The sequence below is a fragment of the Thunnus thynnus genome, chromosome 24 (assembly GCF_963924715.1).
Source record: "Thunnus thynnus chromosome 24, fThuThy2.1, whole genome shotgun sequence".
In the NCBI taxonomy this organism is placed as follows: domain Eukaryota; kingdom Metazoa; phylum Chordata; class Actinopteri; order Scombriformes; family Scombridae; genus Thunnus; species Thunnus thynnus.
This window is the reverse complement of record NC_089540.1, coordinates 7,570,920-7,594,825: the sequence shown is the minus strand read 5'-3', so window position 1 is coordinate 7,594,825 and position 23,906 is coordinate 7,570,920. Positions and strand designations below refer to the sequence as shown.

At 39.5% G+C, this 23,906-nt stretch overlaps 1 protein-coding gene across 1 annotated transcript in view; it reads right to left on the bottom strand.

Moving 5' to 3' along the window:
- Positions 1-23,641, bottom strand: part of LOC137177471 (FERM and PDZ domain-containing protein 4-like) — a 72,874-nt gene extending 49,233 nt beyond the window's left edge. The window contains exon 1 of the mRNA XM_067583810.1: positions 23,435-23,641. Within this exon, the coding sequence (XP_067439911.1) occupies positions 23,435-23,641 (207 nt within the window). The remainder of the gene's footprint in view (positions 1-23,434) is intronic.
- Between the last annotated feature and the right edge of the window lie 265 nt (positions 23,642-23,906).

The window sequence follows — 23,906 nt, the reverse complement described above, 5'->3', positions numbered from 1 at the left end:
GCACCGGGGTTAGCTCGAAGCTAATTTGCATCCGTAGTCCCCTACAATCAAAACATGCAACAGCACAACAACAAACAGTACAAAGCAAAAAACACACAAAACACACCCTACAAAATACAAAATACAAAGCTACACACAACAGCACATCACATACACCCGCAATGTCAATTAGAAAGTAATGTATGTGACACAACAGTACTGTAATGCATTTTAAGAATAAAACACGAAACACCACTTTTACTAAAAGTACAGTTGGAAAGGATACCATGATGCACAGGATTGATGAGCCCCACTAATCAGACATCTCCCACATAAACATGCTTAATACAGAGTTAATACAGAGTTGTAAGTGACCTGTCTGATGTGTGAAGTTATTTTCTAGCAGGCTGGTGTATTTTCAGGTAATTTAATCAAGGTAAACACCGAGGACGACCTTCACCTGTTTACACCTCTCCTCCCACCTGTGAGCTATACACACTGTACTGCACTGAAGTATCTCACAGATCTGAAAAGCCAATTTCAAGATCTGCCAAAAAAATAGGGCCCAATAACTTTATCCCTTACTTTCAACTTTATTTGGAATGAAAACAAGTGTGTATTTTAGCAGACTTAATACAAGAAAACTGCCTTAATATTAATAACTTTTACAGACTGCGTATTGTTTCTGACAAGAACATTGAAGGACTTTGTTTTCTTTGTTGTGCATGTACACAAATACACACACATCCCTTCACGAAGCCTGTCGTCAAACTCACTGACAACGAGTCAGAGCTTTGTGTGCGTGTGTCTGTATGTGCTCATGCGCACAGATGGTTCAGCCTTAGCAAGATGCTGCCCCTGCTGGCCCCGTGCCACAAGGGGCCAAGGACGAAACACAAATGAACCTCAGTGGTGACGATAAACTTTAATTGAATGCAAAAGAGTGGAAAGTATGTTTAGCATTCCATGTAATCCATTTCAACTTAACTGCGCGTGTAATGAAAGGAAGTGCGTGTTTTCAGTTCTCTTATGAAAGGAAGATTGAGTCAGTGCATTTTTCTTACCCTCATTTTTCCCGACACGTGAGATGAGAGAAATGGAACCTCAAGTTGAACACCACAAGACTTCACAATTCATAAAAGTTATTCTGATGGTTTAGGACAGTCCAATCATTATTTATGAGTATGCACATTTCTCCAAGGAGCAAGACTGCATACTTGATCACATTAAAAGTTCTTGGCTCAGTTTAGACTTTTTCTGTTATTTTAAGATAGCTTAAAACATGCAAAAACACGTTGTTATATTTAACCTGTGCCTTGTGGAAATGTAATGTATTTGGTGTATGTGAATAAAGGGCGTCATGTGTGTCCCCTCTCTTGCTCTGAGTGCAAAGCAGTTTTTATGTAAGGCTTTGGGAAAAGCAGCTTTGATGCAGAAAGACACTTTGATGACCCTCGTCCTCCCTCAGGCCTCACATATATGCATACACGAAAGCACATGCATGCATACACATCAAACGTACTTTGCGGTAGGCGAGACATTAAAGGCCTCGTTGCCCTCTAATTTCATACAGGTTCGGCTACACCCATCCTCAGGATGACAAAAAGACAAATAAATGAAGACCCTTTTATCTGTTTTCATCTCCTGTCTGTATTTTTATAATGTACAGATGGAAGCTATTTTGGGATCTACAGTACAGTTGTACATCCCTGGGAGCAGTTTTAAGAAATCAATCCTGACGCCAGCTTAAAAATCATAAAATATTGTGACTCCTTAAATTGGAGGTTCTTAGATTGCAATAGGTGGAAATCTCATTGTTATGGCGACAGCAAAACAAACCAAAATAGTTGGAAGTAATGTGCTAAATCTGTTGCACTTCAGTTCATCTGCCCTGACCGCATTTGAAATATATTTTTTCCTCTATTGGTCCACACTCAATATATTTGACATGACACGATTTGACAGAAGAGCAGAGAGCCACAAACATGGAAGGGAGCCAGCAAAATCATTGCGCTGCCTGCAAAAATAAAGAAGTTCCGTGTGTGGTCAACAACATTGCAGACATCAACCTCTTGTTATCTTGTGCAATACGTTCTGCGTTATGATGATAAAGCAGACTGACAGCTTCTATGGTACTAGCTGTACAGAAGATGTGACCTTAGTGTGTCCCATAAATACTACAGCCTTTCACCTCAAATTTTGAAAAGCCTCTAAACAAATAACGGCAATGCTGATAAAAATGTAGTTTCAGATGGAGCAAACTACAGGAGAAGCTGATTGGATTAGTAAAGGGGATGGCGACTAATGATTGGCTCCTGTGCAGGTAGGTGAGAGGAGTGGTACCTTTAGGTTTAAGAGATTGGATGAAGAGATTGTGGAAGGAGTTGCCCTATTTAAAAATGACAGGAGGATAAAGGGAAGCAGGGGTGTAAGAGAATGGAGAGGAGCCAAGAGGTAAGAGTGACTGGAGAAGTGGAGGAGAGTGAATGAAGTCTTCCTCATAGAACATTTGCTAAGGTCCACAAGCTCCCTTTTTATTATTACTCGTTTCATAACGGGATGCAAGACAGGACAAAGACAGTGTTGATTACCCATGATGCTTTCCACTAAAATCTCTGCACTCACTTAGGGGTGCTGCTGATTTCAGTTTAGACTGCGTGCAAACCCAACTTATTTCTTAAATCTGCCAGTAAAACTGATTCAGATTTTGCCGTCATCCTTCTTTTTCTGTCAAAAGTTTGAAAAAGAGCAATTCTGCTCACTAAAAAGATGTTTTATTGATTAAGTCTGTACTTTTTGGGCAGGGTGCATGAAGGTCATGCAGGACATTTACTTCAAAGCTTGTAATTTACTTCCACACTTCGCTGATTCCACCTCCAGTGACTCGCTCACCCGTTCGACTTTCAAAGTTTCTCTGAAAATGTGATGAAGAGTGTTCCATCTCAGGGCGACTCAAACTGTGCCAACTTTGGAACCTGCATTGCGAAACACAAACATGCTACAACAACACACATCCGAAAGAAACTTGTAAAGAGTATATTCTTCTGCTTTTTTTCTTTTCTCAAAATCTGTTCTTTTTGGTTCTTGACAACTCAAACTATAGGTCACTCCTCGGAAATATTAATTTCTTTAAATAATTGCAATGCCTCTATAAACGACTCGTGACTTTACTTGGACTTGACCTGGAGTGAACTGATATCTTCCCTAAATCCAAAGATTACAATCATTATAATTATATTATATTATAAAACAGTGTGTTGAGAATCAACTCTTAATTTTCCTGCCAACACATGAATCAATCCAATAGCAGCCAATCATGTTCCACAAGCAGAAGGGAAAGATACATTTGGCAGCGTAGACCAGCAGGCAGACAGCAGATGATCCCTCAGACTGTCACATTCGGATATAAAGACTCTGCTGCGCTCAACAAAAATGGATGGCAACATGCATAACGTTCAGCTCAGAAATAACAAATGATTGTGACTCTGTAGCAGAATAACATACCAAGTCACAAGTATATTTGAATGTAATGAATACAACATTTTAACAGCATTCATCATTTCTGTATATTTATTACTAACTGTTTCTCGGGCCTTCATAGCTAAGACTTGAGACTCGGCATGTACTGTACGTGTGAATTTAAAAAACAAACAAACTTCACATTCACCAATTTTCTCATACACCAACAAAATTCACAAGTAATCTAGTGTAACATCTGTCAGGTATAATATCCTCTAGTCCATTTTGATAGTCATGCTCCATATGATCCAATGTGATGATATGAACTATGATCAGCCAGAAAGTTCTTTACATCCATGTTAAACTAGTTTGTTGTTGTCATCACTCTGTGTGGGATGGATTGACTTGTGGGAGGTTTTTAAGTCACAAAATGACATGATCAATAAGAAAAATTCAGTCTGCCAGTTATTTCAAATCAAGATAATTGATAAGTTTAGTCATCTGGCCTCACCACAGCTTTTCTTTATTCATCTTTCTTTACTTACAGTCTGAATTTTAAAACCTCAAAAGATGACAGGACTGCCTGCGCTGTTTCATATAAAAACAGTCATTTTGACAGGCAATGAAAGTGTTAAGCACCTGACAGACAGGACAGCAGGACCTTCCTTTTATCTTTCAAGGCTACTGTCTGATCTCTCCACTCTGCTGATTTAAAACAGTGACGCTTATTACAGTGAGGACAGATAGGAACGTTACTGGCATCCCACTGCTGGTTTGTGTCCCATAGAGATAAGAGAAGGCAGTCTGCCTGCCTCCGTCCACTAATGAATAACAATATACCCCAAGGTCACCATTCAAGTGTGAGCAAGCCGAGGAAGACGAAGCGTGTGCCGCACACCACATTGGCATTCAGCACTTCTTCACCTCGCGTTCTATGATGATTAACACACACAGAGAGTTAATCATTAACCTGTCTGTGTGCCTGTGTGCGTGGCGTATCTGAGGAGAACGTAGCAAGTCCAACAAAATCATAATAGAATCATGTAATGAGATTTTCACTAGATGCTGCTTCAAGAACAATAAAGTCACATGAAAATGTTTTGTGTTAAAGAATATCCATCCCACTAAAACACCTCTGGCTGATCAGCTGATGATATATAATGAAATGATTAAGCTTAGTTTCTTTATTCCGCCAGTAGGATTTGAACCTTGATGACTTTGACATTCCCTTGAGTCCCATAGTGGTGATGTTCATACATAAATCACTGTCACCTTTGCAACAGCCACTTACATCTCGCTGCTTGGTCTCCTATTCTGCGGACAAATATATACAGAGCCAACCTTGTCTGGCACAAAAAATATGGTTGTGTACGACTTATTTGCTCTGCCTATTACATTTTGATGGAAACGCTGTTGCCGCCTAGATTACGTTCACAGGCGACACTTTGTTTCAATTCGTGAGATTGACATCTTTATACTGTCATGGGGAGGAGGTCAGCGTGGATTGTCTATCGCACAGAGCACACAACTCTGCAGACTGAGATTACAGTAGCATGCTGCAGCCTATGTATAGTTAGGTTTAGACAGCTAAAACACTTACAAAAAGTCATCACCTGTCCTCTCATGCTTCAAGTCAGTGTTTTCAACATTTCACCAAAACCATGACCTTTCCCTAACATTAACCAAACACCTTGAGTTACCTAAGAATACTGAGTCATTTCATTAAAATACGTTAACAGAAAATGGTTTAAACAGTGCAGATACCCTTGAGTAGTTAGAATAGTATAATAGCATTGAAAAACATTTAAAAATGTAGTATTTTACATGGAACATGGTTGGAAGACATGGTAATGTTTACTTGTATTTTTTTGTGTGTTGTGCTTTACCCTTAAGTGCACATGCACCCACAAGCAAGAGGGTAACAAGTTGTTGGTGGATATGTGTATGCAAACAAAACAAAACAAAACAGGAAGGACACAATCTGTGTAAATAATGCAGCTTTAAAGTTTTGCAAATGTTTTTTGAGTAAGGAAATGCATTCTACATATTTATTAGCCTTTATGAATGCACACAATGATTTTGGTGAAAAAACATTGACTCTGTTGTTTACTCCCCCGGGTACCTTTAAGTTATTGTCATTATTTTCATTTTTAGAGGTGGTGTCCTCTTTAACATAAATTATCATGTCACATGCTGTTTTACTGCATGGGTCACAAGCACTGTGTGAGGCATGCAATCATAACATTACAGCAGTCTTTAGTTGAATTCTTTAGTTTTTTTTTTTCATTATGAAGCAATCTTATTGCTCTAATGTCCAGTCATACAATCATTTATAATGCTGTCAAATCTACAGTACGCCACAGTGATAAATGAATAGAATAAAAGTGCAAATCAGTCATTCATTAAACCCTCATTCTCTCACCACATGCATGACTTCCCAGCATGCAACAGGACAGTTCCTGGCCGGCTCCCTGTCATTACAGGGGATAAAGCGGACACCACCCTTCGCATGCACACACACACACACACACACACACACACACCAACTTTATATGACTCGTCTAAACAATGAGATCATAGAATTTCATTCCCGCACTGCCTTTAATCCAACCAGCAATCTCTCGTTCTCTCTTTTCCTTATGACACAGGCCTAATCTGATAGAGCAGACAACCCTAAAGCGAGGGAGGTGGGGGATGGATAGAGGGAGGGTGTGAGAAAGAGGAGAAATGGGCTGGATGGATAGAACAACAGGAGGTGTATGTAAGGAGAGCTGATGAAGGTGTGAGGGGGAGTGAGCGAAAGGTCAGGGAGGATAAATGGATAGAGGGAGAGATGGGTGTTCGAAAGAGAGGAGTTGTAAGACGAAGGTGTGATGTGGGAGTGGATGATGGATTGGGAGAGAAGGAGAGTGAGGGATGGAATGGAAGAAAGAGGTGGGAAAAGGGCAAGTGGAGGCACAGGGAGGAAGCGATTGTGCGACAAGAGGAGGAGAAGAGAAATGAGGATGCTTACATCATACAGTATATTTAATATAAAAGGCTATTTAAGATTTGAAATGAAAGATCAGCAGAGAAAGCTGGAATTGTATGAAGAAGCATAAAAGAAACAGCTTAACAGAGTTGAAGGAGAAGAACGAGTGAAAGACGATAATGATATCCTTTATAAAATGATCCTACCTGCATATCCTACTGTGCATATCTACATTACATTTGCACTGATTGTGAGTAATTACCTGCTTTATGTAGAATTCAACTTTCTGTCAGTGCTCCATTGTTGTGCATAAATGTAGCTTTTTGGCTAATGTTACTATTTGTGGCTGATGTGTCTTAAATAAGCTATTACAAGGAAAGTTTAGCATAAAAATTGTTTACTGGCCCAAACCAGATAATCAAACATTGAAAGTGATGGTGTTTCAAAACCAACATTAACTGAAAGTGTAGCATAACCCATTTTGGGTCTTTGAGGCCAATACTGATATCAATATCAGATGATGATATATTACAGATTTTTGATAAGGATGCAAGCCTTTAGTTTGTTTTTGTGACCAAGAATTGTGAGAGAGATGTGACAAGTTATATTTTTTTTGACATATTTTGGCATTTCTGTATTACAGTACAGTAAGCTGTTGTGAAATAAATAAGCTGGCTGATTTTATGCTCTAGCTTTAACTGATTTGTTTGTTCATTGCTGTCGAGGAAGAGTATAATTCACAGACCTCAGAAACAAGTAAAATTAGCTCCTGCGTCATTTTCCCTTGTGTAATTTCTATGGTTGCCAGGGTCACACCGTGAGCCGTGTTGAAAAAAGTTCAACCATCATCAATTACAGTGACTGTAACTTCCCCGGTCTGAGTCCGCCCGGGGATCTGTGTTGGATGTTATTCCCGCTCTTTCTCTCCACTTGTTTCCTGGCACCTCTCAACAGTTCGCTCTCAAATAAAGGCACCGACGCCAAAAAAATACTTCTCTGGATAATATCTGATTGATATCTTGATCCAGACATGGATCAAATAGGATTTTCAAAACCTTTCTGTTTTTTTTATTTTTTATTTTGATATATTATAGGCACCCAGATTGGGGGGATTTACAGCATAAATAACACAATGCCTGCCAACAAGGACAGACAAAGTCAAGATAACATTTGAAAATGGATTAATTTAATTTACAGTGAGTTAACTTAATCTTCTTAATCTGTAGACAAACACAAAAACTTGTTGCAGTTTGCTTAAGAGGGATGAAGCAGAAAGAAGTCATTTGATGTCAAATATCAAATGCAAGGACTTCTTAATGATCTTGTTTGGTGAGACAGAAGAGATCAATGATGTATTTTACTCCATTCATACATTCATTTTCAAAAACATACAGAAATATTTTAAACTTTTATGTTCCTGAAGATAATATTCTGTAAAACTTTTCCGCAGGCCCATGAGAGCCTGTATAATAAAAGTCTGGCATATGTTGTGAGTTTTTATCTACCTGGCATACCTGCTGTACCTGGCAGCAAGCTGAGTGTTTCTGACGCATTAAATCCATCGAGTACTCCATGTGGGTTTAAACAAATAATACATTTGGCTTAGATCTACTTTTTTTCTGCCTCTCCGTCTCTCTCTCCTTCCTCACACCTCCCGCTGTCAGCTTACTAAACACCCCTCTTCAATAACGGAGCTTGTCGCGGACACTTAGGAGATAAGAAAGAGTGGGAAACAACAGGAGCTATTTGTCACTCCACAGCATATTAGCAAGCTGCCGGCCGCCCCGCACTCCTGAGCGTTTCGTGGGGGTCGCTTCCACGCAGGCATGCATAAGCTGTAAACACACACACACACACACACACAAATAAACATCTTCCAACTACCCCTTCTTCAGACGTTCACTTGCTTGGATGCATATTCCCGTCATGCCTGGCGTGCACACACATCAAAATGCAGAGATGGGAGACACACATGTAGACTGAACAACTTGATCAAATGCTATTAGCTATTCTTCAAGCCCTGCGTGACATTTAATTACGCACACATGCACATACTCACTAAGCCTGAATGCTGACGAGAGATGTTTTTTTTTTTTTTCTTTTTTTTCTTTTTAGTGAGCCACATCTCTTGAGGCGGCCAGCAGAGCCAATACTCTGACTGCCAAATACACTCACACACAAACTAGCACGTAATTACATACAAGTAAGTGTGCACACACTTAACACTCAAGTCAAGTCATTTTCAGCCTTATTCTCATTATCGCAGTGCTTTTTTTTCAGTACAACTGCATGATAATTAAATAGAAAGTGTAGCAGAAAATAAAGAACACTGACAGTATGAACTGAAAGAAAAGAGGTTAACTAAATGGAGATGAGGAAATATAAAAACAGAGTAGAAATAGTTGATTTGTTAAAAACTACTGCTCAGTGTATGCAGGCTTATGATCAATAATGTGTAATGACAAAGGGGGCTGAGGGGTTCTTGTTTGGGCAACAGTCTCAGTGTTGCTGAACATAACTGGGCAGCACTCCCAGTGATGAGAGGGAAAAAAAAAAAAGTCAGAGTAATGATGCAAGTGTTCTGGGCAAGAGTGTGGAAGTAATAAATAACTGCTTTTCCTGTAACAGAAGGCGAGAGAGGCCGCATTGTGGTATTTTCTGTGTTGCACTTTGTAAGTGATTTCACTTGTTCCAGTGTGTTGACTGCAGTGTTACGCTGTGACAGTACAAATTACGCAAGCTCTCCATAAGGACTACATCCTAAAACTGGCAACATGGAAAATGCACCTTCATCAGAGGTGTCAAAGTATGTGGAGGAGGGGATGACAAACACACAATTGTGATTAGCCTATTAATACATTCCTACTGCATATAATGTATGCTCTTTCACACAACTAATGCTCTTCCATATTTAAAGGAATAGTCTGACATTTTGACAATACACTTATTTCTTTCTTACCAAGATTTAGATGAGAAGATTGATACATCAATCTTTTCATCTGATTCTGCAAGAAAGCAAAAAAAAAGGTGCATTTCATGTCTATGCAGCTATACAGGTAGCATGCTTGCCATTTTATCCACTGTATAAACTAAACCCATATATCAACCAACCTTACAGCAAGAAATGTAGATTTTAGTTCTGAATTAATGAACTTGTGAACCTCAATTTTATCGGAGGTATATTTCAGACACAGCGCACCAACAGTACAAAGGAAAGTAGGCTCAGGCCTCTTCACAATTACTGATATTAAGAACTTGGGGACAAAGGCCTTGTAATGATGGATGTTGAAGTTCTGTGGTGATCTGAATGCTAATGATGCCAAAACTTACATTTTAAGTTATATTCCTGCTATAAAGACTAAGCTTCTGATGATCAAAGTTCTGTGCATTTTTGAGCCTGACATGAAAGTTGTAGCATCAAACAATATAATGTAACAAACAAAGTATTAAGGGTGGCAGAAAACTTGTTAATCCAAATCTCATCCATCTGTTGTAGTCATTAAACACGCATGGGGACACAGCTCAGAACATATGCAATATGGGTTTTAATCTCACAGTTGCTGCGGTAGACATGCGGGAGATAAACATCGTGTGATAACCCTGCTGAATGTAAATGTTTCTTAACTGGCGGAGTCGCTGCCATGTCTGCATTTAGTCATTAACGGATTGTGGCTTTACCACATTAGCTCATCTGATATTTATGAAAGATCTCTGACTGTTTGGAAACAGGCTACGGATTTGCGCCGCAAAGCCCCACTTACTGCAACACGCGGGTTAGGCTACACGTCTGGTGCACGCATCCAAACACACACACACACACACACACAGAGACTCATACAAACTCAGACTATGGATATTGTGTTTGTGTGATAAATGGTATTGCCAGTGAGATTGTCATCATCTGCTTCCATTAGCTCCTGGTTGAACAACAACAATGAGATTAAAGACACACACAACAACTCCAACATTCACATCTAACTGATACCATTTAACACAGAAAGCCAACAAGTCAGCAACAAACAAGCCCAAGAATAAGTCATTTAGGGAGCAGAGAATCATTTTAGGAAGAGCTAGGAGAACAAATAAGGTCATTAACCATCATGGCTGCTGGTGGAGCACAATACAAGATGGAAAAAAGCAGAAAAATACTCCACCACAACATGCAGTTTCAAGATCTGTCAGCTGGTAGGGCGCATATGGTTCTGTCAAAACTCTCAAAGCACATTTTTGTATTCCCACATGCTAACATTTCTATATTGAAAAGGAATCTAAAATATAATTACAGCTTGACTTTGGCAAGTTGTCAACACTTTTCTAAGCTTTTACAAATTCAGAAAGTTCCACAGTCACAGTCACATACGGATGCAAACAGCAGCAGTTTACTAGACGTTTGCTATCAGATCAAAGCTAGCAGCTGACACCCTGTATCTTTTGGTGGTTTGATTTGCAACCTTGCTGTGTACTTTTTAGGAAATAGGAAGAAATGAAACCGCTTTTGTATATTTCCCACCAGAGACGCTGGGTCTGAAAACTGAATTGGAAGAGCCAAGTAGGTGATTGTTACTGTGTTGTTTTTCATGATGTATCCCAACTCACTTCTGTTTGCTTTCTGCGGCCAACAGGAATTTACATGAATTTCCATCTGACAGGCAGAAGAAGGAGAAGAGGAGGAGGAGGACGACGACGACGAGACTTTGAGCACCTGCCAGCAAACTAATCGGCCTATGACCGATTTGGCCTGAAGGCCCGTCCAGCCCAACCCGACCAATCTGAGCACGAACATCCTACAGTGCAGCAGGCACAGAGGTGGAGCAGCCGCAGATTATAATCAAAGAAGGAGCATTTTCAGTAGAAACATGACTTCACTGCACTCTTTTTTATGAAAATGAGAGAATTAGATTCGGTTGGAGCTGCCAAGGTGTCTTATTTCATTCACATAAAAAAGCTTCACTGTCTACAGGAAACCGCAGGATTTCATCATATTCAATTTAGACTCAAATTTTAATATAAAAGTTTTGTCAAAGTTCAGAATAAGATTTCCCCCATGCAAATCTAATGAGAATTCAATTGGCTAAAAATGAAAAAAAGAGATTTCTCGGGGGTTATAGGTGCACTTTCAACCTCAGATGAATAATAACAATCAAGAAATGAACATCTCCTCTTATCTGTCTTCATTACCTCTTGGTTATAAACCTTAACAGCCTGATATTGCCCTTTATTTGGAATCTAGTGACTCTGTATTGTTCCACTAAATATACAATCTCTTGCTTAAGCATTGGCATGCACAATAGCCTCAATAATAAAAAACATTCATACAGTGAAACAGGAATAAAAAAAGCACAGCAGGGTCACTTTATTTTACTTGTCTCACTCCTTCTGCAGCTGCTGAGTCAACATTTAAATATTTGGAATATCGGTGGTTTGAATACCAGAAACAGCAGGTGGAAAGATTAAAAGAAATAGTCCATGCCTGCCTGCCTGTCTGTCTGACTGACTGACACAGCAGAGCTGAGTCTGAATCTGAATTAAATTTCATTTGTCTGCTTTCTGGGCCACATGTTTCCTGGCCAATGACCTATCACCTCGTTGCTGTAATCCTTCGACAATGATGCTGCGATCTGGCGCCTCCTCAATCCCACAGTCCGCTGCTGACCAGCAGCTGTATGGGTTTATGTTGAGGTAGAAGGAAAAATAGAAGACAGAAGCACAAGCTTTTCTCTCCCAATTGCTTTATGTTAAAAACCATACAATGGTGTAAATGTCTTATTGAGTATTCATCATTTATCATGTAGCACCAAAACAAACCCTCTACACCTCTCCTGAAAACATATAAATCATTTTGTTATAGAAAAGTTTTTAGACTCAAAGCGCTTTTAATTTGGGATCTGTTGAATCACACTTTTTTTATAAGTTAAAGCGACTGAAAGAAAGTCATTTCAAACAGCTGTGAGATGCATGTCTTAGTATGAGAACTCCAAATCTTCCAAATGTTCGCAAAATAGATTTGTTAGCTAACAAATCCATCAATCGCATGATTTGCGTGTGTGTATGTATAGGTATGGATTATCACTCCAAATGACAATCAGTTAAAGTAAACACAGCCCCCAGCTGTTGGAGGGAAACAATTAAGCCTCATTTACTCACTATCATGTGACTATCCATTACTATCACAGAACACTGTGCAGTATACACACATACAGTCTGTATTTACATACTGTATATGAGCAGTGCATTAAGTAACATGCATAGAAATGTGTGCAAAATAATAACATTTTATGACACCGCTCACACACACACACACACACACACACACACACACACACACACACACACACACACACACACACACACACACACACACACACAGCCAGACTTCCTAGCAGCCAGCTAGCTAAACCCCCTCAATCCATGATGTAATCTCTAAGTGTGTTCAGTAATTACAAGGTCCTGGGTTTCTCCGCTGCTTGGAGCCACCTTAGCCTTATGTAATGGACGACTCACGTGCCATCAATTCAATGAGCAAGATTACAATATGGCTGCTCTGAAGCCTGCAGTAACACAGTCTGGCGTTACATCCAACAGTTTGCTTAGACAAACTGATGATGGATCCATTGATCTCAAGGACAAGATCATATATATCTACATTACTTGTAGCATTTAAAACATCATTAAACAATGATGTTAACAGTGAGACATTATTAAAATGACTGAAAACAAACCATGTCATTGCCACTTTGCATCCCATTCAGTCCAATTTGATTGGGGATGCAAAATTGCACAGATGCACTCACTGTAACATAATACACATCCATTAAAATAGTAAAAAAACAACACACACACACAAATCAGCAGAATGCTTGTTAGAGGTGAAAATATTATAGACAAAATGATTCTGTGATGTATGTGTGTGATTATGTATGTCAGAGCAGTTTTCCCCTCATGTTGCATGTGCAATCATAATGAGCCCCAGATTCCTGCGTCACATGTGTGATTAAAGTTTCAATAGTGCGTCAGTTTCTCCAAAACATTTCACTGGATTACTTTTATGACTCAATATTCAGCTCTGAATAACATGGCCATCATTAGACACAAAGTAGAGCTGACATTGGCAAACAGAAAAAAAACTCCTACAATCCACAATAAACTTAATCCATGTACATGACAGGATTCAGATGAAAACAAAAACAGCAATAAGCAAAGGATCAAGCACTGAAAACTGGCCTGAAACAGCACACTAGTGTTCATAAAGCATCTGTGACCCTGAGCCAGAGGCCCTTAACAGGCTCCTACAACCAGCAGCAGCAACGTCTATGTAAACCACCCAGGAAGCTTCATCAACAAAGCCCTCATTAAAGAGCTTAAACACTCTGATGAGGAGCTGCTGAGAGAAAATTTTTATCTTCAACTCAAAGATATTCAACTCTCCAAATAAGTCCACCGAGATGACACAGCAAGTAAACAACAAGAGGCATCAAGGGACATCAGAACTTACTGGAAAGCGGTTAACATTCCCAGTTCATCATCATCATCACACGGCTCCATCCTGTCAACCGGACAAATGAGGGAATGAGCGGGTGGAGAGAGTGGGATGGACGCCCCGGCCCCACCGCCACCAAAAGGCTCAGAGCGTCGGAGAAAGAGCTCCTGTCCCACTCCCTGAGTCCAGCTCCTCCACTAAAAAAATCTACTTCCTCTGAATCTCTTTGAAAAAAAAAAAAATCCCAAAACTCAATTTCTGTGTGTGTTTGTGTGTATGTGTGCATATGTGTATGTCTGAGTGTGCTCCTTGTTTTTTTTTTTTTTTTTTTCATTCCTAGCTTGGTGCCAAATGTTCCAGCTTAGCACCGCTGTGCAGCACCGCTGGTGATGGATTTAGCCGGGGCATCTGGGCCAGCGGGGATAAACTCCATTCAACACACACACATGCACGGACACCACTCCACACACGCATGCGGTGTGTGAGATAGCAGGGGGACAATGTTGGGAAAACCTCACCCCCCCTCCCACGCACACACACACATGGCATCATCAGAGAGATGACAAGATGTGTGATATACAGTATGTCTAAAACACACACACACACTCACACACACACTGCCGTTCCACACACACAGCTTGCACACAGAGCAGGGCGGATCAATGCATGAACAGATGTGTGCCAACTTTAGAGCTGCCACTAAGCGCAGACATCAGCAGCTGTACTTACAGCGTGCATGAGTGTGTGTGTGCACATGTGTATCTCAGACACAAAGATGTCTGATGCCACTCTTAAACTCTTATGCAAGGAAGAGTGTGTGACATATAGCAGGCATCTCATATATATATATATATGTATATATGTGTGTGTATACATGTGTGTGAAGGCATGAGAATCAATGATCGTAATGCGATTCTCTCTGGTCAGAGCAGACAGAGGTCAACCGTGCCTGTGGGCATACAGCAGGCAGTTAGAGATTAACACAACAATAATGTATATACAATAAGAGAAGGACACAACATAATAGTGCAGTTGTCCTTGCTGACTCAGTAGAGGAGATAAACAAGGACTAGTGACAATAAAATCTGACTGTGTAGAGGGAGAAAGAAAATTTATTCACACGCCATCACATAAACTACTACTGCCCTCCCTTTCCAGTGAAAAGGGGGATGCGCACAAACGCTATGACATTACGACATATTGTAAAATTAACACTGTCTGCTCTACGGGGGTGGGGGTGGGTGAGGGCACTGGCTCCATAGCACAGGAAGAGTAGGAGGGTGACTGCTGGTAATCTTCACTCCCTCTGCATCAACATGTGGGCAAATAAGAATTCAAGGGCAGGGATTTTAAAACATTCATAAGGTGAAATATGATTTTAAAAAAAGGATGGTAAACAGGGATGTAGTCAGGATTTTAGAAATACTGAGGTCATGAGTGTAAGTCCTCCCAGTGCAACAGAAAATCTTTTTAACTTCAGACTATGTTTTATCAAAGCAACACTTTTTATTTAATATTGAGCAATTTGCTATATTTTGTTAAATGAAAATGGGATCAAAACAGATAATATCTAGTGTGTTCTTTTGAGTTAAACTGAAAGACAGATTTTGCATTTTTGTTTAACAAACATCCCTGTGCTTTCCTGCTACCTGGCTCACATTCAGGACCTAAGCCTAAGGTACACTGTGCTGAACACCTGAGAGCCTAACGGTGAAGAAGCCACTGAACATGGTGCAATGCAAAGTTTGCCGCCATTCATTTTCTATGGAACACACCCATAAAAGGGAGGGGTCGCAAGTTGAAAAATGTCAACTTGAGATGTCAAATGAGGGCGAAAATCGTCTGTAAGTGATGGAGGACCAGGAGGCTACGGGAAGATTTCCATGGAGGAGAAAATAACTGTTGCCGTTTTGGGAATTCCACATTTATACAACCCTTTCCTACCAGATTACAAGGACAAAGACAAAACAAATGTGGCTTTGAACAAAATAGCGCAAATTGTTCGGAAAAAACAGTGAGTTGTTTATTTACACAATGCTTGCCACAAAATTCTAGTAGGCTAGAAACTTGTTGACATTTTGGTGTAAATAGCGAGAAGTGGCGGTGACGATGCAGCACCATTTGTTCACTTGCAGCTGGTCTTCACCATAAGGAAGTGGTGCTGGAGCATTCCTATCTTGTCTAAATCAGTCTGAGTCCAGAAAACTGATATGATATGCAGATTGCAGAGAAAATGGACCAAGGAAGACACTGAGAGAATGAGAGACTCTGAAAGGAAAGCTAAAAAGTGGTGAAATCAGTACTGGAAAAAGTTACAAAGGATCTTGAAAGGAGTGTGACTTTTCAGCTGAGGCAAAGTAATATGTCACAAGAAATCATTACACATTTTTATGTTCAATTATGATCGTTTGTCAGCAGCATGGCTGCTGATATACAGTATTTATTTGTTAAAATGCTGTGTTGGCTTGCTAAAAATGTATTTCTACAGGATTGCAAGCTGTATATGCTCTCTCACGTCAAGATCAATAGTGAGTTCAGAAATTATTGAGTGATGGTGGTGAATTAGGAGGGTAGTTGCATTTTCTGCTCAGAGAAGAAAGTTCAGAGCCGCCAAAAATCACACTGTTGAGTCTGCTGGGGTTGCTGTTGGCCTAATTCAATAAAACATCTGTGATAGCAAGCACTACTTTGATAACTCAAGTGATATACAGTACTCACATTCTCAAACACTCAACTCTATTACATCCAGCTGGCTGGTGAAAAGTGCTGCCTGATTATCTTGCAGATTTATGCCTGTGTGGCCTGATGTCCTCAACACTTACCCTTTGTTGGTGAGTACATCATTCGTTTGACAGCTGAATTTGGCCTTTATATATTGCAACATCACTTTCTTTGTATTACAAAATGCGAAGGGATGTTTCACAGGATTTCACAACGACATAAATGACTTCCAAAGGAAAATCAAGCAGTTTAAGCTGCCTTTTGAAGACAAGACGGTTATGGCAGAACACTGGTAATGATTACACATCAAATGAGAAGGAACAACATTTGTTTGATGTATATATATATATATATATATATATATATATATATATATATATATATATATATATATATATATATATATATATATATATATATATATATATATAAAAACTGGAAAATATTGTGGATTGTAGTTTGTAGGTAACATATAGCTCAGCACATTCCAGTTCAGTGGAAGCCAGCTCCATTTGCTACCCCTGAGATGCCACCTGGCACTAACTCTTGGCCAAGTAGCTATCTATAGTCATGTCTACAGGGATGTGACCACTGATTTGTACAAGCCCGTGACACCTGTGTGTCTAATTTTATATACGTAAGAATAAAAAATTAAGGTTAGACTGAATATCTGCTGATACAGTACATTGTGTCGATATGAAATATCAGATATCATCCAGCTAGCGTTTTCCACTGCAGATATGCAGGGTGCTCCCTGACTAGATACATAAAGCAGTCTGAGAAACAGCAAGTAAATCCTGTTTCTTTGCACATTTTATTTCCTAATCTAACTCGCTTACTCAGTCATGCATTTTATGAATCAATTCTTCATTTAAAAGTAGTCATTTTCTGACAGTTTCTCCAATAAATGTGTTTATTTACTGCGCCCAAAGAAAGAACTGAATTAGTATGGATTTGAGTGTAAACTAGGAGTTTTCCCAAATTAATCAATGGTTTGGATTTACTATGAAGGTTAACTTTAGGTATTGACAAAGGTGAGCACATAGGGAACAAATATGGGATTAAGAATGAAAACAAGATCCTAAATGCCCTTAGCTGTGTAATAGGGCAACAATACATGTGTGCATGTGTGTGTGTGTCTCCAGCCCATGCTATGCTGGAAATGATTCCTGGCCAAATGACTGGACCTCGGTCATGTCCATCTGGAGGCTTTGCGGACTTTATGTAACCGTGTCTGTTTACTAGGAAAAGGAAGCAAGAGTCTCCTTAGTAAAGGCTATTTATTTTTTTATCCACTTAACTACCATGGGCTGTGTTTTATGTAATATTATGTGGATTGCCGTGGGAAAGCAGAGGTTGGGAGGAAGACTGGGAGGTGGGAGATATGGAAGGATGAAAGGGAGGATGCAAGGAATGTGGGAGGGGAAAATGAGTGGAAAATTGGAGGAACAAAAGCATGGAGAGATGAAGGGAGGGAAGAGGATGAGTCATTGTGCTAAATACAAAGTGATGGATTTTAAATTCAATTTGATTGGCAAAATACACTTCATAACGACTTTATCCCTATTCAGAACAAAAGCAACAACATGCCACCGATTTTCATAATTTGTATCATTCACATCACATCATCAGCTGAGAGTCTCATCTGGCGGATTTGACGCAGCAGACGGCTCACGCCCCAGTGCCAAAGGTCCTTACTGTTTCATTAAAAGGAGAATAGAGATTCATCCTCTCTTTAATTACACCCTCTCCTTTCAGTGATAATACACCACAATCTAAGTGACCCAGCTACCAGCTGACCTTGGTCAAAATCACTTTAACCAGTACAGAAAAAGCTGAAGTGTAAAGTCAAAATAACCTCTTGGGCTTTACTTCTCCATATCGTTGGTTCTTTGCACCAATGCATTTGCTTAATTGTACATGAGCCCCTCTTTTCTCCACATCTAATTACTGTTTTAAGGTAAAAAATTTCAAAGGCAAAACACGCTGTCTCAGATAACACTACTCCAATTTTGGACAAATCAAACATGCACGTATTGTCCCAATAGAAACACTGTAATTAAATGTCAAAATATCTAATTTTTGCTATATCCCTTAAGTCTGCATTCCACACACATCCAGCTACGCTCACAAATTCAACTGGTGGTCCGATGAGAGCAATTCAATCAAAGGTCAAAATTTTAAACTCAAATGTGATGCATCAGACGCCACTGGGGTGATGCAGACATTGGGACTGTGCTCTAGTGTTCAAAAAAGACATTATTGGTATGATGGAGTCAAAGTCAAAGCATTTATTGTCATAGTCACAGTGTACAGTGAAATTCTTCCTTTGTCCTCCACTCTGAATGCCGTTTATGAAAGAAACACAAGGTATAGAAACTGAAAATAGGGCTAGAAAATAGAAAAGTCTATATAGTGGGTAAATGTCTGTGAGTGTGCAGTGTATATGTCCATATATGTCCATCTACTATCTGTGGTATGGAGGGAGGGGGGTGGTATGGTGAAGCTTCCTGTATGGTTAGGTGGGTTAGGGTGGGGGTAGGGGAAGCAGATTGAATCTGGCAGGATAAAGTGAAATTTTCATTTATTGTAAAATTTTCAAGGCCATCACTACAATATATTTTTCTACTTTTGCATTACATTATTTCTTACATGGAAAGGATGGTAACATAATACTATCTGTGTTTGGCATCACTTCATGCAGCACTATGCGCCACAGAATGTTTATAATGATGCATCCGACTGGAAATACATTCGTTCACATTTTGTTTTGCAGATTTTTTACATTTGGATGGAAACTTGACTATTGTTACATATACATACATACACACACACACACAAACACACACACATGCTATCAGCAAAATGTCCACTGTTAAGGGCAGGGTATACAGTATAAGTGGGTTTACGCAGGGGCTCTTCTGGACATTGCAGTGCACAGACAGCCTCACACTACAGCCTGACTTTGGATCCTCTCAAATTTCATGTCAAAACCACAGAGCTTGAAAGAAGTAGAAAATGCAGTTACTACAGTAAGATAAGTGGGAGGGCTCAGATCAGAGTGCCTCCACCCAACTGTGAAAATGTCTGTCTGCCACACACTATGTTCGCCTGGAGAGATTGAAACAACTTTCTCCACAAACCTAGGACCTAACCATTTACAACTTTCTGTACAGAATAAATGAGGCAGTGAGTGCACTGGAACATGGAAACATAATGTGATATTGGGTTATCTGTACTGTGCAATAAGTAGGTAGAATTGAATATATACTGTAAATTGAACAGATAGGTCCACAGTTTTTCAATAAAGAATCTAAAATATATTAATGAATTATATGGCCAACATGTGAAAAAATAAAAAATTTAGGAATAAAAAAAAAATAAATAAATAAAAAAAAGAAAGAATAAGAATGTACTCACTCCACACAGAAATAAACAACCACTGCACTCTTCTATAGATACTGTACACTCATCCACAAAGCTCGTCATTGCATCATATGGACATGGAGGATGAGATAGAAGTAAACACTATATCTTATCTTACCTCATGACTCAGTGTGCCATCCTGCTGTGTCTCTCTGCCCGACTATATCCTAATCCTCTGGCTGCCACCAGCAGAGGGGCAGGCTCCAACAACAATAACCACAACTGCAGCAAAATTACTTTATGTTTGGGTCAGTTGGGGGTGGGGTGACAGATGAGAAAAAAAAAAAAAAAAGCTTAGTAGTTGTGAAGCAGTTGTGATTCCAGAAAGTGAATGACAATAAGATGAAGGAGAAATTATAAGATTTGGAGAAAGCTAGAAATTTGGGAGAGAGTGATGATTGGGTCGGCTGATTCAGCAGCAAGTAGCAAATCTCTGAATCTTTTCTTTTTTCTTTACATCTCTGTAGCTCTCTCCCTCTGTGGTGTGATTCTCTTCAGGCTGCCTCTTATTCTTGCTCTCCCTCCCTCACTCACTCCCTCTTCCTTGTATCTGGGTATGTGAGGTTTTTTTTCAGTTTTGTTTTGTGCAGAGAAAAGATGCACAGCAAAAGCAAGGTCACAGACACAGTCCGTCATGTTTAGAAATGATAGTTATATATATATATATATATATATATATATATATATATATATATATATATATATATATATATATATATATATATATATATATATTTTAATTGTTATTCTCACGTGATGGATCCCATCTTCTTCCAGATGGTCCAATCATTGCTAAGCTTCCCTAAACGCAATAGCCAATGGGGTATAAGCGCACTAACCTCTGTAACCTTTGTAGACTTAAAATACAGCACAGAACATTAACTGTTTCCCTGCACATTAGAGAGATCAGCACAGGGAGAAAAAAGTGTGAAGAGGATAAAATGGAGAAGGGCACTGGAGGAGGAGGAGGAGGAAGAGAGGTGCGTCACTTGAGATGTTTCAATCCAACTGTCAAGAAAATTTTACTCAAACTTTTGAAATATCATAAGAAATAAAATATGAATTTGCTATGAATTTTCAGTTCTGTTATCTCTGTGTTTCCATCACCTGAGTTAACATGCTTAAATTGGTTTTCTTAACAGATCATTTCGACATTTTGGGAAAAACTAGCATTCGTTAGAAGATCAATACCACTCTCATTTCTGTGCATTAGGCAGGGAGCTGGAGCCTGGAGGTGATTAGCTTTGCATAGCATAAAGACTGGAAGCACAGGGAAACAGCTAGTCTGGCTCTTGAAGTTCCAAAACGCTCTCAAATTTGATATCAACATATATCTCATCTGTTTAATCCATATACAAACACAAAATGTAAAAAGAACAATTTGTGATTGTTGGGGGAATTTCATAGTGTAACTACTCCCTGATGGACAACAGTTTATCTGCCCATTTTGGGGCATGCTGAACATTCTGAAATAGTTACAGCATGTACCTCCCTCATAAAATGCTGTTACATATCTAGACACGCTAGCTGTTTCCCCTTGCTTCCAGTCTTTATGCTAAGCTAAGCTAATCTCCTCCTAGCTCAAGGTATCTACTTCTTGCACAGACGTGAGAGTGGTATGCATCTTTTCAACTAACTGTGTATTCCCTAAAATGTCCAACAATTTCCCTAAGAAAAAAAAATGCAAAAAGTTATTGTTGTCAAAAAGATTTATATCCCCATGTCTTTCTTCCTACACCAGAAATGTTTAACAATATGAAAAAGTCTAGCTTACATTTGTCATTTCTATTCAGTCATTCCATTTTAACGATGGAAAACCAGCTAAGAGCAAAATGCATTTATGCATTTTGCAAAAAGATACCGAACCCTCCACAGGGAGGTAGGAGTGATTTGAAGACATGGTGAGAGTGTCAGCCAGTGAGTGTGTTCAGACTTTTGTCAGTCTGTGAAATGGTAATTATATATACCAGGGTATGGTGGAGTGATGGAGAGTGGAAGGAAAGAAAGGAACTAAGACAGGAAAGAGAAAAAGAAAGGCTTGATGAACAACACCCCGGGTTTTCCCACTTGCCACAGAGACAGAGATTCTCTGAAGAATTCAAGGAGAGGTGATTTATGGTCTCTATCTAAACCAATGCTAGGTTTGTTTTATCCGTTCTCACAGTCCTGCTACTGGGAATCAGACTCCCATTACAGAACCACTCATGATTAAAACCAGATGGAACAGATAATCATCACCACTGTGTGCTAAAAGCTAAGTTACTATGAGAGCACTTACTTTCATGAGGTGTTGGTGCAGATTGTTTTTTCCTTTTCTCTCCCAACCTTTTAAGAGAGGTTTGTGTTATCTTTCGTGCGTCTAAATTTTCAGCCAGAAGGGGCAAAGAAACCTTTTTTTTAATGACTTAACTGATCAAATGGCTTTATCAATTGAATGCCATAACAAGCTCAAAAACCATGCAGAACCACATATTGATATTGGCAGGCAAAATGAAAGCATATTGATTAGGCTTCCTGTTTGTATCAAGGGACTCATTATATCACATTGCAGTCTACGGCATCAGATACATGATACAGAAATGATTCACATTCATGACCAAGATTCTATCCACTGATTGGATTTTGATCATGCTGCATTCCGGCAATGACATGCGTACACTGACAGGTATTAGATAGTTATTACAATTACATATCAAACCAAGGTGGAGTATAAAATTTGCTACTTTCATGTTCCCAGAGGATGGATCCTAATGACCCTGGATGATCCCAAGATTTTTCATCTAGCATCACCATGAGATTTTGAATGAAATATCGACATCTGTAAGATGGGAGAAGATCCAAAGGTCCCAAAGGAACAAATACTAATTACATTAGTGATCCACTGACCTTTTATCTAGCATCACCATGTCAAAATTTGTTCAATACAGTCTAATCAAGTGTCATACATGTCATTCATGGTTGCCAAATGATTTATCCAAACAATTTTAGGGATCTCCTGACTTTTAGCAGATCTAAATTTTATTGTGAGCATGTCAGCATGTTGATGTCAACATCAAGCTCAAAGCATCGCTGTGCCCAAGACTCTTACATAAAAAAACATGATGACAATTCCGTCTTCCTGCCATATGTCTTGTGCAACATGTAAACAACCACACTATGACTATGTGCAACTGATTTACGTACATGTGTCGATTTAAGTCAGATGATGTAATCTGCTACAAAGAAACAGCAATAGAAATCTGGCCAAATTCATGTTTCTCACCGGTAGATTGCACATCAAAATGTTTCTGTCACCTATTTTCACCTGGTCACTGATGATTGCTCCAGTTATTGCAGCGATGTACTTACTCATCATTTCCAAGAAAGGATGTTTCCCTCCATGCAACCTCTCTGGTTCGTACTTCGGAGGAGACCTTGACTGAAGACGTCTTTGGATGCTGGTCCTCAAAAGGTTTACAGCTGCTAGGAGCTGTCACAGGAGTCAAGACATGGTCAGAGCTCAATGATGTGAGGTCAGTGCTACGGTCAAATGATGTCCAAGAAGAGTCAGAGGAGATAGAGGGGCTGGTGTCCACCATCTCTCCTTGCAATCCAACTCCTAGGTCCATGGTGCAAGGATGAAAATATGGAGAATGGAATGAAAATGAATAACGGAGATTTGGATGAAGACGGTTAAGGAGATGAATGCATCCAAGGATGTCTTGACAAAGCTTTGAGTGGATAAAAAGATGAAGGGAAGCGGAAAACACTTCCTAATGAGACAAATGAACAGAAAGGGATAGGTCTGCACACTCCTGCTGGTCAGAGCCTTCTCACTCTCTTCTGTTTCAACAAAGTATTGGAGAGAGTGAGGAGAGGAAAGGAAAGACAAAA